Here is a 22,347-nt window from a genome sequence, read left to right on the forward strand (position 1 = left end):
CGCAATACAATTTTTAATTCTGGCAACAAACATTTCGAAACATCACGAAGTTACTTCCCAAACAGTTTCGTTCTCATTTATATTTCCTTTTTTTCGTTCTATGAGAGTAAGTCCAGAATAGGCCAACTACCCTTTAGATGACGTCATTTTTCTACAAAAGGTTCATTTTGGTACGGCCTTTCTCAAATAGCTGGTTTGGAAAAGTTTCAAATTAGTAAATGACATTTATGGTGGAAAACACAAGTGTCGGAACATTCTACGGAAATCCGGATTAACGGGAACCAGAAGAACCTACTACAGCAATATACACGGCCATCGAAAAGTGGATAAATTTCTGAATTTACCCGTACTGAAAAAATTCAAATCGGATGGAATTTGCCTTAGTTACAAGCATTTTTATTTGTGGGTACCCGGGTACCCATTCGGGTGTTTACGTAATAAAAAAAATTTGAGCCCCCCCATTCGACCCCCCTTACTGTAAAATGAAAAGTCAAAGCATGAGAAGTTATGGTCCAACTAGTTCTTGGAATTGACCGAATTGCAGAATCTTAGTTTAAACCTAACTCAGAAATTTCTTATTTTGAAATTCGAAAAGGTACCCGGGTACCCATTCGAGTGCATAAGGGTTAAACTTGTTTAATTTTCTCCAAAATGGCTGAACCTATTTCTTAGATTCAAATGAAAGGTCTTATACATTCTATACGGCTCCGATTCTTGATTTCAAAAGGTTTTGTTGATGTGAAGAACATAACAAATGTAAAAAGTTTCAAGGAAAAGTGAATACCAGTAATATGAAAAATGTTTTTATTACCCAAGGTTTTTTTCCGTCGTGACGAGCCTCAGTTTCATCCTTGACTATACGATAATGTCGATTTTCTTTTTGTTTGTCTTATGTTGAATCAAGTTATTTTACAAGCATGAAAGCAGTACTAGTGACTTGTCAAAAAAAAATCAGGTCAGTAGTGACGATAAGAAAACATTATATTCTAGAAACCTACGCACAACTTACTTGTTTCGACCACCAAGGAAGGGTATGTCTAGAGCTTATGATATCGAAGAAAACATGTTTCCACGGAAATCACCCGTTTTGCTCGATTTCATCCAATTATACAAATAAAATTGAAAGTAGAAACCACTTTATACGCGTTTAATGGTGTCTCTATTCTAGGTCGAATCGGATTTCCCCCTATCAGAAGTAGACGATTCTCAAAATGCCAATAACAAGCTTTCAGAAATAGAATCTTGTCGATGTGAAAGCAATACCGGCAGCATAAGTTGTGCACACTAATCGGTTGTACCTTTCCAGTTCGATCAATGTCGAAACAAAACGAATAACAAACCTGTCCGTCCGATCGCAACCGGCAATCGCAAGAACTGGAGTGTTTATGGAAACTTGAGCTGAATATTTCTGGGTCTGAAAGCAACGTCCTTTCACAACCGATGAAAACAAGTTGAATGTCGGCACCGTTGTCCATCCTATCGCCGCCGCACACCAGAATGTTTTCAGGGGGGCCGCGACTGGCGGGTATCCTGCCGGTACTGGGCCCAGCAGCTGGTGCAGCGGACCGTGACACTGAGGAACTCGACGAAGAAACTTCTGCGCAACACGTGCCCGTACGGACGGCAGAGAACAAAATTTGCTTTTCAAACCCGGCTGGTGCACTCCACCGTTTAGTCACTATCAGATGGTCAGTGCGTTTATACGATTTTATAAGCAAAATCCCCCCAAACCATTCATCCAATCGGAATGTTGGAGACGGTCGCGTTGTTCGTCGGGATTATCGCCACTGTGGCGCTGTACTGCCGTGTCCGGTTCCGCTATGCCGACAAAATACCGAGCGTCGGTCCGCTGCATCCCGTCCTGGGCAATTATCCGGAATTTGCCCAGAAGAATACGTTTCAGACTTTCCAGAACCTGAACCGAATCTTCATGACCGACGAGCGGCTAGTGAAGGTACTTTTCGGACCGTACCCAGTGATCTGTGTCCTTCATGCCGATCTGATAGCCAAGGTGCTCACAGAATCGACCAGCATGGAAAAACCGTACCCGTACAGATTCATTCGTCTGGATGGGGGATTGACCGCGCTACGGTGTACGTATCTAGTTAGTGATGTATGTGTTGGTGATATTTTTTGTTTGTTTAATTATGTACCTGAAAGCTAATGACGATCTCAACACCAAGTTGAGACACTGGGCCAGGAACGAAAGTGGTTACAGCTACGAACAGAATCCGAAATAATTTCCATATTTGGGAATGCGTTGGCATCAGTTTGTATGATTGTCTACTTATGAAAAGCTTTAGCATATTTCGTTGATTTTGTGTTGTTTTAAATTCTTAATGAACCAGTCAATTTTCAATCACAGTCTCATCTCTAAAACATTCTAAGGGCTTTTTTGACGCAGTATTTACTTATAGGGTTCAAACTTTTTTTTTCGAGAACAAAACCTTAACATTTTCAGTGTAAAATTTATTGCTTAAGTTTTGTTTGTTCATCAATAAGTGGTATAGCAGTCATATACAATTCTTGCTATTAATAGTGATTTTAAAGAATATTTGCATACATCTGGCAAACCATTTAATTTGTGTGGAATGTTTTTTTATATTTTATGTTTACAAGCATTCCCTCTTAAATCCTTTCCAAGAAAAATGCAAGAAATGATTTGAGTACTTTTGAACTTTAAATTCAGTTTTGAGTCTAACTCAGAAGATTTTGAATTTTATGAATAGCTGTTCTAAACAACGCGCAGTGGTTCAAAACTTCAATTTCATGCCTCTAATTATCTGGCGGCTTCATCGTAAACTTTTACTTGTTGGTGTCTTCTGCAAAGTACTAGCGGGTATTGATGCGGTTTTATGAAAATAAACAACCATGTTCCAGCACGGTTGTAAAGACAGATAAAAAAAACTTCTTACTGGGGGCAGATAGTGAGTTTTCGTCTTCGACAATATTGTTGCCATTGCAATTTCTGATAACTTTTCTGAAAAAAAAAACAATTTCGCTAATTGTAATCGTTAACTCATTATTCGGTAGTGTTACTAAAAGCTTTCAAAATATCAGTTTTTTCATTCTAACTATTTTCACATTAATCATAGAGAAATCATTTGTTCAACCAAGTGTTGGATTTTGTAAAAATACTTTAAAATGTACAGAACTTCGAAGCTCTATGAATAGCTTTGAAAAAGTTATGGATAGTTTTATATAAAAAATGTCATATTTCGTACTTAATTATTTCAGAAGTTTGCAAAAGGATGTAGATCAAACCACTCAAAAGTACTTTTAATTCACATCAAATCCTCGAAGAAATAGTTGGTATCCGATAGTATCCTAGGATTTTATTAGCAAATGTATAACTGATGTATATGAGATGAGATGTAATATAAGATTTCTAAATTCAACAAACTGTATTTCATCTTCCGAATCGTTCAAACTACAAGTATACGATTAACGCTTATACTTGCCATTGTAACTCGAAAACTTTCTCGCATCCGGTGAAACGAACTCCATGGCGTTTTTTGATAGTTTTCGCCAGTTTGTTATCATGGAATCAGAAGACAAAAGACGTCACATGAATGCATCTTTGTTTGTTAAAACTTTCTACGATTTTTTTGCATGATAAAAAAATTCTAAGTGTCTGTTCAAAGACTCTTGTTTTTTCGAGAAATGTGAGATCAGAAATGAAATTTGCGACACATGAAACTATATTTTATAGACAATAATCAACATGTAAAACTGCAAAATTATTGCGAGTTTCAAAAAGTAGCTATTGAATTTCTGTCAGTTTATTTATTGTTCAGATGTAATGTCTTGAGTAATACTTCCGTAACTTTAGAGTACGTCGATACACAACAAACCTCTTAGGAGGAACTCTTGAATTCATGTCACTTCTATTGTCTTCTGATTCCATAATAACAAACTGGCGAAAACTATCAAAAACCGCCATGGAGTTCGTTTCATCGGATGCTAGAAAATTGTTTTTCGAAAGATGAAATACAGTTTGTTGAATTTAGAAATCTTATATTACGTTCGTTTTATTTATAAATCTCACATACATCAGTTATACATTCGCTCATAAAATCCTAGGATACTATCGGATACCAACTATTTCTTCCAGGATTTGATGTAAATTAAAAGTAGGTACTTTTGAATTAGAGTGGTTTGATCTGCATCTTTTAGCAAACTTCTGAAATAATTAAGTTCGAAATATGTCAATTTTTTATATAAAACTATCCATAACTGTTTCAAAGCTAGTCATAGTGCTTTGAAATTCTGTACAATTCTATGTATTTTTACAAAATCTAACATTTTGTTGAACAGACGATTTCTTTATGATAAATGTGAAAAAAGTTAGAATGAAAAAACTGATATTTTGAAACCTGTTAGTAACACTACCGAATAATGAGTTAACGATTACAATTAGCGAAATTGTTTTTTTTCCAGAAAAGTTATCAGAAATTGCAATGGCTACAATATTGTCGAAGACGAAAACTCTCTATCTGCCTCCAGTGAAAAGTTAATTTTTTTATCTGTCTTTACACCCGTACTGGAACACGGTCGTTCATTTTAATCAAACCACATCAATACTCGCTACAACTTTGCAGAAGACACCAACAAGGAAAAGTTTACGATGAGACCGCCAGATAATTTAAGGCATGAAATTGCAGTTTTGGACCACTGTGCACCGGTATAAAATTTTAATCACTCATTAACCTGTAGTTCCAAAACCAGAAGTCGAACGCGGATGAATTCCAGCACTTTGTATAATTTTTTGAGTTCCTTTTTGAAGCAGGTTAATCAAATGAAAGATACTTTGGTCCCATATAAACGTCCTAAATTTTATCCTGATACGATTTCCTGATCCGAAACAACAAGACGACAAGAAGTTTTGAGCCGTTGTCCGGAGCGACGATGCAGCAAATGTAAATAATCTTCTATGTTGGGCTTGAATATCGTCGCTCCGGACAACGGCTCAAAACTTCTTGTCGTCTTGTTGTTTCGGATCAGGAAATCGTATCAGGATAAAATTTAAGACGTTTATATGGGACCAAAGTATCTTTCATTTGAATCTAAGTTTATGAAAATCAGCTTAGGTATTTCAGAAAAAGTCGGCTTTTTACCTTTTTTTATATATATAAAAAATAGGTATAGAATTCGCTCAAACTTTCGAAAAATTTTCCGAGGCCCGGAGGGCCGAATATCATATACCAATCGATTCAGCTCGACGAACTGAGCAAATGTCTGTGTGTGTGTGTGTGTGTGTGTGTGTGTATGTGTGTGTGTCTGTATGTGTGTTGTCAACTAAGAGGTCGAGATCTCAGAGATGGCTGGACCGATTTTGATCAAACTAGTCGCAAATGAAAGGTCTCCCCGTCACCCAGAACGCTATTGATTGGTTTTGAGATCGGATGTTTACTTTTTGAGTTATACGAAGTTTTATGTCAAAATTTTCAGTTTTTTGACAGTATTTGTCACATTTGACCTTGAAAACAAAATATGTTTCCAGACTTAGATTTCGCTCGGTAATACCTATCCAACAAGCCATAGATTGTTAAAATCCGTCCATTTTTAACGGAGATATCGATATTTTTGTGTAAGCCTTATTCCAGTAGAAGGAATTTTGAGCGCTGTATGAAAAAGCAATGCTTGGGAGCAACATGAAACACGATTTTTTATACTGTTACATATAATTGTTTCTAAGTACCAAAAAGACTGTGTACAGCATCCTTTTTTATGACAATTTGCCTCGGACCAATTTTAGCACGGTTCATTTTTGGCAACATAATCTTTCGAATATGGCATATGTAAACCAGATGATACCAGCATTATCGAGTTGGAAGTAATTCCATAATTATATTGATTTAAACTATTTACAGCAATAAATGCTGGAAGAACATGACTTCCATATACCATACGACTCAGTTCGTCGAGATCGTTTTCTACAAACTCAGATTCATATGAAAAGTCGTATACTCCCAAACAAGGTTCCTGAATTACGTTTGGATCCGACTTCTGATTGCGGAACCACAGGATGATATGTGAAACGAAATTAAAATAATGCAATTAATTTTTCTCGTAGATGGCTGAACCGATCTAAGATTCAAATGAAATCTAAGAATCATCTATGATTCAAATGAGAGGTCTTAAAATCCTATAAAACCTCTTACTTTTTAGTCAGATCCGACTTCTGGTTTAGAAAATGCAGGGTGATTAGTATAAAAATGTCCATTTCACATAAATTAATCAGGTTTATCGGGTTTGCAGATTTGGATAGTCGATTACCAAATAAATTTATTTCAGTTTGAGCGGTATTCGTTTTTGGATTCGGAATGTACCCCCAAATTTGAATTCGCACTACAATTTCTCAAAGATGTCTACACACTGCTCAGGTGAATTTAACTGATTTCGGCTACACCGATTTTAGAATTCCGGTTCCAGTATCGAATTGATTCTCAAAGCTCAATCATTTTCTCAAAAAAGACCAAATCGAACTTCAAAAACAAATATTACAGGACTTAAGGTCCCACACAAAATTGGTGAATTCTATCCGATTCTGGAATTACAGATGATGAGTTTATAAATTTCATGTAAATTGTTTGGCGTAATAATTTATGGCCATTCGAATCATTTTGGGCTATGCTAATTCCTGAATACCGGCTCTGGAAGTACCATAAATAATGACGAAAAACTCTAAAGTGGAACTTACTTCGACATCTCATGGAATGTTCAATCGATTGTCACACGGTAAGATTGAAATTCGATATGTTTTGCAGTTTCGGCATTACAGGGTAATGAGTGATTAAAATCTCAATTTGCCGTTTAAAACGACGATAATTAAAATAATGTCATGAGAACTAAAACACCTAAGAATATCCATGCAAAAACACATGCGTATTGATAAAAAAAGGTATCATCTCACTGCTAGGTGGATTAATCACGTTTTTTACACGGATTTCCCAAGTTATGCGGATTCCCGAAGTTACGCGGTTTTTGTTTTACACGGATTTCCCGAGTTACGCGTTTTTTTTAAGCGGATTCCCAAAGTTACGCGGTTGTTTTTTCGGCATCAAAAAAAAAATTTTGATTTTGGAAGTCTCAAAATTTGTCCATGTCCCAAAGTCGATTTTCACAAAAAAATTGTTTTGAGATTACACCAGATCTGGACGTTTCATGCATTTCTAAGATATTTGGCATCAAAAAATTATCTTTCTTCAGTTTTGAGGTTTTTTTACGCGGATTTCCGAACTTACGCAACTTTTTTACGCGGATTACCGAAGTTACGCGGTTTTTTAAGCGGATTTCCGAAGTTATACGGTTTTTTTTCGGCGTCAAAAATTTATTTTCGATTTTGGAAGTCTCAAAATTTGTCTATGTCCCAAAGTCGATTTTCACTAACAAAAAATGTTATTTAGCTTACACCAAATCTGGAAGTTTTTAGTTTTGAGTTTTTTTTACGCGGATTTCCGAAGATACGCGGTTTTATTTTTGTAAGATATTTGGCATCAAAAAATTTTTTTCTTCAGTTTTGAGGTTTTTTTACGCGGATTTCCGAAGTTACGTGGTTTTATTTTACGCTAGTTTAAAAGTTACGCGTTTTTTACGCGGTCCGTATCCCCCGCGTAAAAAGGCGGGTGGGTAATGTCAGAGACATAACCCAATGTCGTAAATACGAAAAAACTGGCGCACTACCATCACTTTTCCGAATATCAGTTAGTTGAATGATTTTATGAATTGTGCAAAAAAAGCCTTGGTGTTACATTCATGTAGTGGAATTTGACCTTCTGTTTCAACAGACTTCGCAGCCGATTCAGAGTGTACAGAACCAGTACATGGCTGGTGCTACGATTCTACTGACACTAGGAATTCTTCCAGGTCGGGGCTCGAACATACGACAACTGGTTTGTAAGACCGATGCCCTATGCATTGAACCGCCAATACGGGACAATTGTGCAAGCTTTCCCCTTTTTCACTAATAGAGTTTGAAGAGATGCACCTACATTAAAGTACAGATTAGTAACATTAAACAGCTACTATTCTACAACTATATATTCCAAACTTGAAACAATTCCTTTTTAATTTGCTAATATAGGAGGTTAGGTACGACAAATTTGTAGTTTATTTTTATTGAATGAAGTTCGAAGATATCTGATTCTTCTCGAAATTTCAGTACGAGACAATTGCAATGGTCTGGTCTGAAATGTATCGACGTTCTTCGGTATGCAAGAGTAATTTTAATAATAATAATGATAATAATAATAATAATAATAATAATAATAATAATAATAATAATAATAATAATAATAATAATAATAATAATAATAATAATAATAATAATAATAATAATTATTATTATTATTATTATTATTATTATTATTACATTAAAAAAAAGAATTAGTATGTATGGCAACCCTGTTTCGCATGGCATATTTTCACACGACCCCATACTAGTATAAAGATGTATTCAACATCATCACTTCCACTTTCGTATTGCCGTTCGTAATTGAATGTGTTAGTGACGGTGCGAATTATTTTAAGTTCCATCTTGATAAATCTTTTGGTAGGAAATATTGAGATCTGAGATGGTTCTCATGTGTGTCTTGTTTCGGCAACAGTTGCTCAGAAAATGGTAGGAAAGCGACAAAATTCAACTAGTTCTTTAGGATGATCTTTAGCACTAGAAAGTGCTTTAAATGGGCCTTGCTGGACTTTTTGGCTGCCTTTCTACTGGTTTTCGATGTCATCGTGCTGACGGTGTCTCGTGCGTTCAGAGTAGCTGCTTTAACTTAAATGACGCTATTTCTTACATCACATTACATTTTATACCTGCTACTGGCAGCGGTGTACGGACAGCCCCTTTGACAAAATTCCTTTTCTTGTTCGCAGAACGGGAAACAGTGAGACGACAGGTCCTCGATGTCGCTCTCGTGTGTCTTGTTTCGGGAACAGTTGCTCAGCAAATGGTAGGAAAAATGAACCACTCAACTTTTATATGGATGCTCTTGTATAGATGCAGACATCTCGCGTTCTGATTGGCTGGTGCTGTCATGGGTTAAACCAAACAGGTTTTTCAATAGTGTACTATTGAAAAACTTCAATGTTGTTGCAATACACGTTCAAGTTGAAAATTTTAGATTCTATTGGTAGTCAGATTATACAAATCCTTCCACAGATCACTGAGCTATGAGCTTTCAAAATACGAGAAAGGCAAACGCGCCTTATGAATTATCCTCTTTGATACTCGTTTATACCAAACATTTCAGAAAAGTTTAATTTTGAACTCTTTGAGATTGTGTCACACAACTGAAAATTTTATTATAAAATTGTGATCATATTTCCGATGGCATGTGGCAAGAATTATGTTGATTTATTAGATACAACAGGAGATGTTCACGATTAAAAACTTATCACTCGTACGGAAGTTACGCGGTTTTATGTTACGCTAATTTAAAAGTTACGCGTTTTTTACGCGGTCCGTATCCCCCGCGTAAATAGGCGGGTGGGTAATGTCAGAGACATAACCCAATGTCGTAAATACGAAAAAACTGGCACACTCCCATCACTTTTCCGAATATCAGTTAGTAGAATGATTGTATGAATTGTGCAAAAAAAGCCTTGGTGTTACATTCATGTAGTGGATTTGACCTTCTGTTTCAACATACTTCGCAGCCGATTCAGAGTATACAGAACCAGTGCATGGGTAAAGTAAGTCGTATTCACGACAAAAGAGACCTCAGTGTACTTCCTACACAGAACCTACCTGCTACGATTCTACTGACATTACGAATCCTTCCAGGTCGGGGCTCGAACATACGACAACTGGTTTGTAAGACCATTTCACCCCATAACTCCTGAATCGGAAGTCGGATCCAGATGAAATTCAATAGCAACCTATGAGACTACGAGGCCTTCAATTTTAATTTAAAAACAGCAACAGCAAAACAGATTTAAACTGAACACATTTCACTACACTCATAAATATATTCGGCATGGCTCCAATATACACGCCAAATCCCTTTTTTGGTGTTCAATAAAAATGTTTACGGTTACAGTATGTAAAATATTATTTTCTCTGAACGATCTGTAAAATATACTCCACTTTACAGTCATCTGTCAATGAACTACTGAATTTCAGCAAATTCTGTTAAAATGTTACAGAACACTTGTTTTTATCAACCGAAGCACCATCTTTGACCAAAATCATACAGTAGTAGCAAACATCCGTAACCATTTCGTTTTCTTTATAGCGTAATAGAACAAAGTACGCATCGTTCGTTTTCTGTTTTCTTCTTCCGCCGTACCACCACGTATCGGTGTTGTACATATTGTCATTCTATGTGGCGATTTGAAAACTTTGACACTCATCATGAAATTTCACAGTAGCTTTAAATATAATATGAGCTTTAAAACAAATCAAGATTTGTGAAAATCGGTTCAAGAATCGCAGAGAAATCCGGTGCTTCCGGATCAGGAAAAGAGGGGACCAGTAGTGCCGAATTAAGTTGTTGTGCGAACAAACTAACAATCTCTGCAAACTAGAAGAATTTATCAGACAGTTTAATGGGATTTGTACCTGTTTTTCGCCATCATTCGTGAAAAAATACTAATGAAATTGGTTATTTATCCACTTATTACGATTTAGTTCCGGAACCGGGAGTCGGATCCGAATAATGATCAGTTTCATAGAAAATTGAAAACCTTTTATATAAATTTTTCATGTTTCCATGTTACTCTGATACCAGAAGTCGGATCCAGATGAAATTCAATAGCAGGCTATGGCACCATTAGACCTTTTATTTGCATCTTAGTTTGTGAAAATCGGTTCAGCCATCTCCGAGAAAAGTGAGTGCATATTTTCTCAATTTTATATGCATATCGTACTACATCTCCGAAACCGGAAGTCGGATCGAGATGAAATTATATAGCTAGTGGGCGTTGGAGTTAAAAACAGATCGAATAGTGTAAACAGTAATTAAAATCTATCTCATTAGTAACCCTAGTGTGCAATTCAGGGTTGGAAATTTCTACAGCTCACGATCATGTTGACTTATTAAAATGGTTTCTTCGAGAGGGTGTTTTAGGGTTTCGATAATCATAAAATGAATAAATTTTTATTATATCTACAAGGTAACTAACTAATCAGAATTGTTTACGAGAGTGATGTTATCAATCAGTTTTTCAATAAGTTAGTGAAGGATACACAAATTGAAAACTGGCGCTAGTAACCTACTGGAGTATTAGGATGAATATCGACATCTGAAATCTGAGGAACATGATAGAGTGAAACTTGTACTTCATATTAAAGTTTTGACATAGGAAACATAATGCTAAGTACATAAATCGTGACATGTATTGTTTATTTTATTAATATTAATTTCAATTGTTATTTTACAATGAACCGTCCGTGTAACTCATTTGTACTACACCAGGGAGGACGCTTCAAAATCATTTTCAGAATTTTATTCTGAATCCTTTGAAGCGTTTTCTTCCTGGTGGAACAACAACTTGACCAAATTGGTACTGCATAAAGCATGGCTGGTCTGAAAATTTGTTTATAAATTAACAATTTGTTTTTTAGACAGAGCTTAGAATTTCTGTTTATAAGAGGATATAAGCATTTGATATAATTATTACACTTTGCCTGGATTTCTTCAATGTGATCCTTGAAAGTTGAAAGTCATACGTTAAACCTAAGTATTTGGCTTTATCAGACCATGTCAATTCCAAGCCATTCAATTTGAGAATGTGATTATTGTTTGGTTTAAGAAAAAAAGCTCTTGGCTTATGAGGAAACATGATTAATTGCGTTTTTGCTGCATTTGGTTTCATTTTCCATTTTGACAGATATTCACTGAAAATATTTAAGCTTCTTTGTAGGCGACTGCAGATCACTCTTAGATTTCTACCTGTGGCTAACAGACTTGTGTCGTTCCAAAATAGCGATTTCTGACAACCAACGGGTAGATTTGGAAGATCAGAAGTGAAAATATTATACACCATTGGAGCTACGCTCGAACCCTGCGGAACACCGGATCGTACGGGTAGCAATTCAGATTTACAATTCTGATAGCTAACCTGAAGAGTACGATCAGGTAAATAATTTTGAATCATTTTGATCAAATAAGTAGGAAACTGGATATCAGACATTTTTGCTATTAAACCTTTGTGCAAAACACTGTCGAATGCTTTTTCTATGTCTAGAAGAGCAACTCCAGTGGATAACCCAGAAGATTTATTTGCTTTTATCATGTTCGTTACTCTGACAAGTTGATGAGTAGTTGAATGTTCATGACGAAATCCAAACTGCTCTGGTAAAAAAATTGAATTGTCATTTATATGAGACATCATTCTCAACAAGATAATTATTTCAGAAAGTTTACTGATAGAAGAAAGTAAGCTAACTTGATGTTTCTGCTGGGTTTTTATCAGGTTTGAGGATAAGAATTACTTTAGCGGTTTTCCATCTTTTTTGGAAGTAAGCTAATGAAAAACACTTGTTGAAAATTTTAACCAGGAGTCTCAAGGCAACATCGGGAAGATTTTTAATAAGAATATTAAAAATTCCATCATTACCAGGAGCCTTCATGTTTTTAAGTTTCCTAATAATTGATTTAATTTCTTCAAAATTCGTCTCAATAATGTCATCTTGTAATAACACTTGAAATATGATCATATTTCAGTGAGACTTCATTTTCAATAGGACTCACAACGTTCAAATTAAAATTGTGTACACTCTCGAACTGCTGAGCAAGTTTTTGAGCTTTTTCACCATTTGTAAGAAGTATTTGATTTCCTTCCTTGAGAGCAGGAATTGGTTTCTGAGGTTTCTTAAGAACCTTAGAAAGTTTCCAGAAAGGTTTAGAATATGGTTTAATTTGTTCAACTTCTTTAGCGAAATTTCATTTCGCAAAAGAGTTTAATTTCTTTTTATAAATCCTTAACTATGTTTTTCATAGCAGGATCACGAGAACGTTGATATTGTCGTCGACGAACATTCTTCAACCGAATGAGCAGTTGAAGATTGTCATCGATAATAGGAAAATTTAATTTAGTTCGAGCTTTGGGAAATGAAAGATTTCTAGCTTCGATAATATAATTCTAAAATAGTTTCATGATCCACATGATTTTCAATGTGAGATCTGTAATTCAACCAATTAGCTCTATGATAGTTGAATATAGAACTAATTGGATTAGTTCAAGCTTCGCTGGAAAGTCTGAATGTTACAGGAAGATGATCTGAGTCAAAGTCAGCATGTGTAATCGGTTCACTTCAAATGTGACTTTGATCTGTTAGAACCAGATCAATTGTAGACGGGTTTTTCACGGAAGAGAAACAAGTCGGATTACTGGGATGAAGAACTGTTAAGTAACCAGCTGAGAGTTGACTGTGAAGTATTTTACCATAACTGTTATTTTGCCTACAATTGCATTGAACATGCTTAGCATTTAAGTCCCCTATTACGAAAAATTTCGGTCGATATCTTGTGAGTTTTTGCAAATCGCCTTTAAAGAAATTTGATTGTTCGTCGGTTCATTGGAATGGCAAATATGCTCCAGCGATGAAATAAATTCCATGAATGGTTTCAACTTCGATTCCTAAGCTTTCAATAACTTTAGTATTGAAAGAAGGTAAAATTCGATGTTTAATTTGCCGTTGGACAAAAATGGTAACTCGACCACCCATTCCAGTAAACCTGTCAAGTCGATGAAACACATAATGTGGATTACTTTTTAATTCGACATTTGGTTTAAGAAAAGTTTCTGTCACAATGGCAATATGAATTTTTTTAACTCTGAGAAAATTATAAAATTCATCTTCGCTCGATTTTAAAGATCGAGCATTCCAATTTAAAATATTCAAATAATTATTTAGCATCACTGTTAAATTTACAATTCATTATAATATTATTTGCAAATTGCCATCCGATTTGAAATGCTTCAAAAAGTGATGAAGTCGAATGCATTCGGATGTTCATTTGAAAAAGTTAATCTTGTAGGTAGATCATTTTTTTTTCAGTTATATCGCCTAAATCAACTTCATTTAAAGAAGCGAATGGCATTGAAGGAATATTTGTAGGTAGACTGCCATTAGAAGAAGATGATATGCCCGATCTACCTATTAATAAATTGTATTCGTTAGAAGATGAACTGCAAGGCGTTCCTGCGTTTTGATTATTTAAATTAGAAGAATTAAGTGATAGATTTCTACCTGTTATACTAGCGTAACTGACATTAGAAGAAGAAGGTGATGAGGTCGATCTACCTGTCAATAAATTGTTTTCGTTAGAAGACGAATTGGAAGGCATACCTGTTTTTTGTTTTAAATTCGAAGAAATAAGTGCCTTAGAAGAATTAGGCCTGGCATTTGTAACGGTTTTTTGATTTTCAGGTATGTTCTGTAATTGATTTTCGTTGATTTGACTTGTTGTCTAAGCGAACGAGCGTTTAATTTTTTTTTCTCTGAAAGAGCATTTCAAATTATTGGATTTACGATTTCCATCGCAATTTGAACATGAAAATTTACCAGTGGTTTCATTCATTGGACAAACGTCTTTCGAATGTGATTTACCACAATTCAAACACCGTATATCCATATGACAATTTTTGGTTACATGGCCGAAGCCTTGGCAACGACGACATTGCGTTAAGTTTGCAATACGATTATGCCGTTTATAATGTTCCCAATGATTTTTTCAGTTCATTTTTAACTTCACCAGTACTTTATCCTATGCTAGTGTTAATTTTCAGTTCTGCTCAGCGTCTTGTGTTCATAAATTTGTGATCGATTGCTTATAAACTTAACAGTTCGGCTGAAAAGTTCGTATCGTTTAATAGAAACACACATTTTTTTGCCAAAATTCGTTTTTATTATTCAACATAATTGCCATCAGAGGCGATACAGCGATTATAGCGATCTTCCAACTTTTCGATACCATTTTTGTAGTACGATTTGTCCTTTGCCTCAAAATAGGCCTCAGTTTCAGCGATTACCTCTTCATTGCTTCTAATTTTTTTCACCAGCGAGCATTCTCTTGAGGTCTGAGAACAGGAAAAAGTCAATTCGAAGCCCAATTCGTTCAATTTCAGCATGGTTTTCATCGACTTGTGACACGGTGCATTGTCTTGATGAAACAAAACATTTTTCTTCTTCAAATGAGGCCGTTTTTTTGAAATTTCGTCCTTCAAACGCTCTAATAACGCTATATAATAGTCACTGTTGATGGTTTTTCCCTTTTCAAGGTAGTCGATGAAAATTATACCATGCGAATCCCAAAATACAGACGTCATAACCTCAACGGCCGATTGTTGAGTCTTTCCACGCTTTGGGTTCGGTTCATCGCGTGCAGTCCACTCAGCTGACTGTCGATTGGACTCCGGAGTGAAGTGATGAAGCCATGTTTCGTCCATTGTTATATATCGACGAAAAAAATCGGTTTTATTTCGATATAACAGCTCCAAACACTGCTCAGAATCATCAATTCGTTGTTGTTTTTGATCGATTGTGAACTCACGCGGCACCCATTTTGCACAAAGCTTTCTCATATCCAAATATTCGTGAATAATATGTCCAACACGTTCCTTAGATATCTTTAGGGTGTCAGCTATCTCGATCAACTTCACTTTACGGTCATTGAAAATCATTTTGTGGATTTTTTCACGTTTTCATCGGTAACAGCCTCTTTTGGACGTCCACTGCGTTCATCGTCTTCGGTGCTCATATGACCAGTACGAAATTTACCAAACCACTTACGAATTGTTGCTTCGCCCGGTGCAGAGTCTGGATAACACTCATCAAGCCATTTTTTGGTATCGGCGGCACTTTTTTTCATCAAAAAGTAGTGTTTCATCAACACACGAAATTTCCTTTTTTTCCATATTTTTCACAATAACAAAAGTAGCTTCACTCAAAATGCAATATCTCACAAACTAATAATCAGACAGCTGTCAAATTTATACACGTATCTTTTGAAGATTGGTACTAACTGAAAATGGTATGGATACGAACTGATACGATACGAACTGAGAATGGTATCGATACGAACTTTTCAGCCGATCTGTTAGATTGTCTCCTCACAATAAATTTCGGCAATTTGGAATTTTGTACGCTATAAAGCGCTACTCGTGGTACTCTTAAACGACTTATTTGTAATGCATCACGAATATGTCAATGTTGCCCCAATGTAATTCGCAATATATGAGGCTGATATCCGAGTACTTTTCACTCGAATCAGATGAGAGTTTTATTTTTCACTTGCTACTGAATAAACTCGTCAATGTAACAGTAATAAGCAATAAGAGTATAATTAGTTCATGAGCGTAAAAAATGACTGAAGTTTTAGATTGTAATATCATGCTTCTGAGTGTTGATTATTGTAATTTTACATCGTTGCATCTCTAGCCCTGTCCATCATGATTCAGTCATTGAAGCAAAACATAATTTTGAACAGCATATTTCGTTGTGGTTTTTGATTACAACAATATTTCCATGTGTTAGCGACTGCTATTGCCCCCTTGGTCTTATCGACATACGTCTATTGTCGATAGCTACTTCGAAATCGTTTATCTCCAGTTTTGAGCAAACAAAAGTGTTCTGCCCCATGAATACTGTAATTTGGCTGAGGCCACCGCCGAATGGTGAAAGCACTAGAAGCGTTTGAAATTCTCAGACTGTTTTCACACGCCTTCGTACACCGGTATTTTTTTTTTTCAGTGCATCTATGCAAGTGAATGCAACATTCTGCTGTTTCCGATCAAACAATTTCGTGACGGCTTTGTTTAGTAAAGCCTTGTACTTGGTACTTGGCCAAAATATCACGAAATCATAAGGAAACTTTGTTGTGAAAACTACCGGCTGCTGAAAACGAGACAGTAGGATCGTTGCTTAAAGCTGTCGGCGTTGTAACTATAGAACAGTAGCCTTTTTGGCTTTGCATTTATGTCGAAGGATTATCGAGTTTTGAAGAAACTCTTCGTATGTAGAAACAGTATAGTAGTTTGCAACGGGAAAACCGTGTGTAACCTTCGTTTTATCATATAAGAAAAATCATTTGATTTCCTTCGATTTCATTTGTGTAATTAACACAAACGCAAAGTTGAAAATCGAAACCCCGTTGCACGCATTTGATTGAGTATTTCTAGGTGAAATCGAATTTCCCCTCCCTTTAGAGATGATTGTGAAATTGTAAATGCCTTCAGAAAAAAAACTTGTCTTCAAGAACACATAAATCAGAACATGTTTTTTTTAGATCTGAATCGATTGCCACTTTTTCCCTATGAGAGCAATGTCGAAACTAGCATCAAACCTGTGCTACCTCCCACCATCCATCGACCCAATACCCGACCGCAGACGGTAATCGCAAGAACCGGAGTGTTTGTGGAAACTTGAGCTGCGAATTTCTGGGTCTAAAACCAACGTTCCTTTCACAAACGATGGAAACAAGTTGAATGTCGGTACCGCTGTCCATCCCATCGTTGCACTTCAGAATCCTTTTAGGGGCCACCACCGCTTGCGGGTATCTACCGCCCGGCTTGAACTAGCGGTTCGTGCAGCCGACCATAACACTGAGGAACTCGACGAAGAAACTTTTGCGCAACACTTGCCCGCACGGACGGTTGTAAATGAAATTAACTTTTCCAACCAGGCAGGGGCACTCCAACGTTCAGTTTTGATCCGATGGTCAGTGCGTTTGTACGATTTTATAGGCAAAATCCTCACAAACCATTCATTCAACACAGTCGGAATGTTGGAAACAGTCGCTTTATTCGTCGGGATTATCGCCGTGGCCGTTCTTTACTGGCGAAGTCGGTTCCGGTTCGCTGACAATATACCGACTGTCGGTCCACTGCATCCAATCTTTGGCAATGGATTGGAATTTTCGCAGAAGAACACCTTCCAGACATTTCAAAACCTGACCCGGATCTTCAGCGCCAACGAGCGGATAGTGAAGATCTGCTTCGGACCGTTTCCGGTGATCTGTCCCATCCACGCCGATTTGATGTACAAAGTGATCACCGAAACTGCTGGCATGGGCAAACCCTACACGTACCAGTTCTTCCGTGTGGACGAGGGACTGTCCGCTCAACCGTGTATGTATTTAGTTGATAGTGCGGCTGTGTGTGTTGGTGGTGTAATTAGCCGTTTTTTTCTGGTAGCGGATAAAAGATTATTGTTATGATTTGTAAGCTGATGTTGTGTTTTCCTGGTTCAGTAGTGCCATTTAGCCGTTAGCGTTTAGCATCAGTTTCTAGAATAATGGAAGTAACATTTGAAATTGATCCCTTAAATTGTTCAAAAAAGATTCCACGGAAACACAACTATAACTTTAACAATAATCCAATGATAGATCGTTCATTTTTTCTGATTGAACCTGGGACTGTATACATTGTCATTCCAAAGTGTAAATAGGAAGTATAGTAAATAGTGAAACATGGGAAGTGAATAACAAATAGAAATGTTCGGATATCTTTTTGAAAGCTCCAATGGTATCAAGTCCAATTAACATTCCCAGAGAAAATAGGTAACAAATCAAAGAAATTGAGTTTACAAGTACAATATGACTAAGGTTTTTCAATACTGATTTAAGTGTTTAGCATTGAACTAAACAAATTGTACAAATTCAAAAATCTAATAATTCATACAACCTAACTCAATGTCGACGTTGTCAAGGGTTTGGTGGTAAAAGAATTGACATCTGTGTTGTTTAAATGATTATATGCAAAGTCGAGGGTAAAAAGTGAGCAGACTTAATGATTTTCAATGCTTTTATGCACATTTTATTTAAGCTAACTAAAGATATATTTTAAGTAGTACTTTTAGAGGTCGGAGGCCTCTACCACGAAGTCTGTTTTTGTTGCAGAGGCTGAACATTCTAACTGAAACAAAAAAGTGCGATATTACTGAGGAAAAATGGATAGTGGTGTATTTTAACAGTTCAGTATACAAAAATAATCTTTTTTCAAAAATAACGCCATGTAACAAAATCGATTTCAGAGGTGTTCATAATTAAAAAAATACATTTGCTACAATCTAAAATTCTTATTCTTATTCTTAATATTCGGGGAATGTTTTCATAATATAGGAGAGGCCGGCACTAAATCGGAAACTTCTAAGAAATTGAAAAAAAAACATCAATTAAACTACACACTAAGAAAAGTTTACATCTTTATAGATGCACATAAATGGAGCGTCGAGATTCACTTACATTCACGATTCAAAACATGTAAAGATAAGTCATATCAGTAACTTCACAGTTAATGTAGCTTAAGCTTACATCGATATAGACGCGAAGTTTATTTTTACATGTTAGTAGATGTAATATTGTGTCATCACCGAAGAAATTATGGCATGTTTGAATTTACGTCAAGCGTAAATTTCATTTTTTCTAAGAGTGTAGGTTTTTACCCAAACCATCTCAACCGCGTCATCTCCAAGCGCGTTTACAAAGTCAATCTATGAATCGAAATAATAGCAGGTTTATAAGATATTTCAGCTGTCCGGTTTAATTACGAGTCCCGTCTAGCCCCTGCCTCCCCTAACAATTTCTTGAGTATCGGGGGGAGAGTTTGAATCTTTAAACCCGCCCCATGTATACGCGTCTGGCTCAATTTATGAAAAAAGTTCTTGAAAACCAGTTGAGTTGTTCTTGAGATACATGAAAAACTCAATCTACGCGTTTTTTACGTTTTAATTTACGCGATATTCGCGTAATAAATGTTGTTGCACGAAGAAGGAAATTTTTATTTATACGTTAACAAAACAATCCAACACGTTTCAGTGAATTGAATTTTATGAAATGTACATTACGGAAATTTTTGGTTTTATAGAATCTAGCTAAGATCGAAGGCATCCAAGAATTCTCTGAAAAAAAGGAATCAGTATATGATCTCGTCACTGATTTGCACTTTTAAGTGTGGTATGTTCTCGTAGTACTACATTCAGCAAATTGTCATACTGTGGTAACGTCTGTGGAAGTTCTTGTCTATCCAAAACCTCCTTGGAATATAGGTCTTAAGTTCTACCAACGTAACCGATGACGTAAGTTAATTTTATTTATCACAATCAATTAATAAAATCATTGCGATGAGTTATGAGGTAGTGCTTGTTCATCAAAAAACTACTTGGAGTAGAGGCCTTAAGATCTACCAGCGTAACCAAGAGAACTATCACCATCCTTATACACGGTTCATGTTCGTGATACCACATGCAAATCATTTGCTTATTGTGAATATTCTAGGTCATACAAAATCTACCTGGAGTTTAGGCCTTAAGATCCATCATAACAAACTGCAATAACGAACTTATTGATCCCGGTATATATTCGTGATTACACTTACAATGAAGAGGTTTGTTGTAGATGCTCTGGGTCACCCAAAAATTACCTGCAGCTCAGACCTTAAAATCAACGAGCACAAAGAACTGCGTCAATGAACTTTTGTGTTCGGCCCATACTCGTGATGCCACAAGCAATTTATGAACTTACCATACCTAACAGCTATAGTCTTGGGATGTCCTTTGCTGTATCAAGAATACGTCTCCACATAACTCGGCCCATGGCTGCTCGTCGCCAGTCACTCAAGGCACGAATGCTTGCTCGTTGCGCTCCTCTTCTTCTTGTACCAGTCGGATTGGATTCAAGAACCATTTTCACTGGGCTGTCGTCCGACATCCTTATGACTTACCCAGCCCATCGTAAACGACCGATTTTAGCTGTCCGTACGATGGGTGGTTCTCCTAGCAGCTGTTGCAATTCGTGATTCATACGCCGTCTCCACGCTTCGTCTTCCATCTTCACTCTTTTCTTTCGAAAACACTGAAGACACGTTGGTCCTCTTCCAAAATAGTCTAGGTCTCGTGGCCATAGAGAACAACCGGTCTAATGAGCGTTTTGTAGATCGTCAATTTCGTGCGGTGACGTACTTTTCTCGATCGAAGGGTTTTTCTGAGTCAAAAGTACGCACGATTCCCTGCCAAAATACGTCTCTGAATTTCTCTGCTGATGTCATTATCGGCGGTCACCAGTGAGCCCAAATACACGAACTCGTCAACCACCTCGATATCGTCACCGTCTATCAGTATTCGTGGTGGGAGGCGTAGTGTTTCATCTCTAGAGCCTCTTCCTCTCATGTATTTTATTTTTGACGCATTTATGGTCAGTCTGATACGCCTAGCTTCAGCCTTCAGTCCACTGTAGGTTTCCTTCATCTTTTCAAGGTAACTTGTCACAATATCAATATCGTCAGCGAATCCAACAAGTTGTACGGACTTTCGGAAGATCGTGCCACTCGTGTCGATCCTCGCTCTTGGAATCACACCTTCCAAGGCAATATTGAACAAGATACAAGAGAGTCCATCTCCTTGCGTGGCCCTCTCCGAGATTCGAAGGGGCGAGAGCGTCCCGGATACTAGGACGTAGCACATCACTCTATCCATCATTGCTTTGACCAATCTCGTCAGTTTGTCCGGGAAACCGTATTCGTCTATTATCTGCCATAGCTGTTCTCGATCGATTATGTCGTATGCCGCTTTGAAGTCAATGAATAGTCTTATCGCGAATATGTGATCCGTAGTGACGCGGACTCCAGTAAATCCCGCTTCGAATTCCTTAGCTATTGGTGATAGACGACGGCAAAGGATTTGAGAGAGTACCTTCATCCATTCTTGCGGTAGAATCTCCTCCTCCCAAATCTTAGAAATCATCCAGTGCAGCGCTCTAGCCAGTGCCTCTCGTCCATGTTTGAACAGCTCGCCTGGACATTGCCCGCGACTTTGTTGTTCCTCAGTTGCCGATCTCCTCACTTATCTCCGACAGATCATGTGCTGGGAATCTGTCGTCGGCTGAGCGTGCACCCAGTTTGATTCCTGTGTCGTTTTCTGTATCTTGTGCTTTGCCATTCAGATGCTCGTCATAATACTGCTTCCACCTGTCGATCACCTCACGTTCGTCCATGAGAAGGTTACCACTTTCGGCCTGTGGCGTGTAGCCTATACGTGAGCGGTTCACCTTTTCATAGAACTTCCGTGTGTCATTTGCGCGGTACAACTGTTCCATCGCTTCGCGATCTTGGTCTTCCTGATGGCGCTTTTTCTTCCGGAAAACCGTGTTCTGTCTGTTCCGTGCCTGTCTATATCGTTACTCGTTCGCTCTCGTGCGTTGTTGCAGCATCCTCGCTCTTGCTGCATTCTACGGTTGAGGCATTGCTACTCACGGCGAACCTTATGTTCCTCCAGCCGTCTTCAAGAGTCGCCGCGCCAAGCTGCTCTTCCGTTGGTAGCACTAGCTAAAGTTGTTGCGCGTATTCCTCTGCAGTACGAACGCTACGTTGAGTCCCGGCGTTCCTGTGCACCGTCGATAG

General features: G+C 37.2%; 1 protein-coding gene across 3 annotated transcripts in view; it reads left to right on the forward strand.

Annotated features, from left to right (window-relative positions):
• LOC131429626 (cytochrome P450 4C1-like) overlaps positions 1 to 22,347 on the forward strand; it is a 95,347-nt gene that overhangs the window by 26,492 nt on the left and 46,508 nt on the right. The window contains exon 1 of one of the 3 annotated variants that reach the window (XM_058593868.1): positions 1,671 to 2,093. The exons of 1 other annotated variant lie outside the window; for it this stretch is intronic. In XM_058593868.1, the coding sequence (XP_058449851.1) occupies positions 1,748 to 2,093 (346 nt within the window). In that variant the 5' untranslated portion in view covers positions 1,671 to 1,747. Of the gene's footprint in view, positions 1 to 1,670; positions 2,094 to 17,720; positions 18,082 to 22,347 lie in introns of those variants that run through there. One more of the 3 variants, XM_058593869.1, reaches the window with a different exon arrangement.

This window comes from Malaya genurostris, chromosome 2 (assembly GCF_030247185.1).
Source record: "Malaya genurostris strain Urasoe2022 chromosome 2, Malgen_1.1, whole genome shotgun sequence".
Lineage (NCBI taxonomy): Eukaryota > Metazoa > Arthropoda > Insecta > Diptera > Culicidae > Malaya > Malaya genurostris.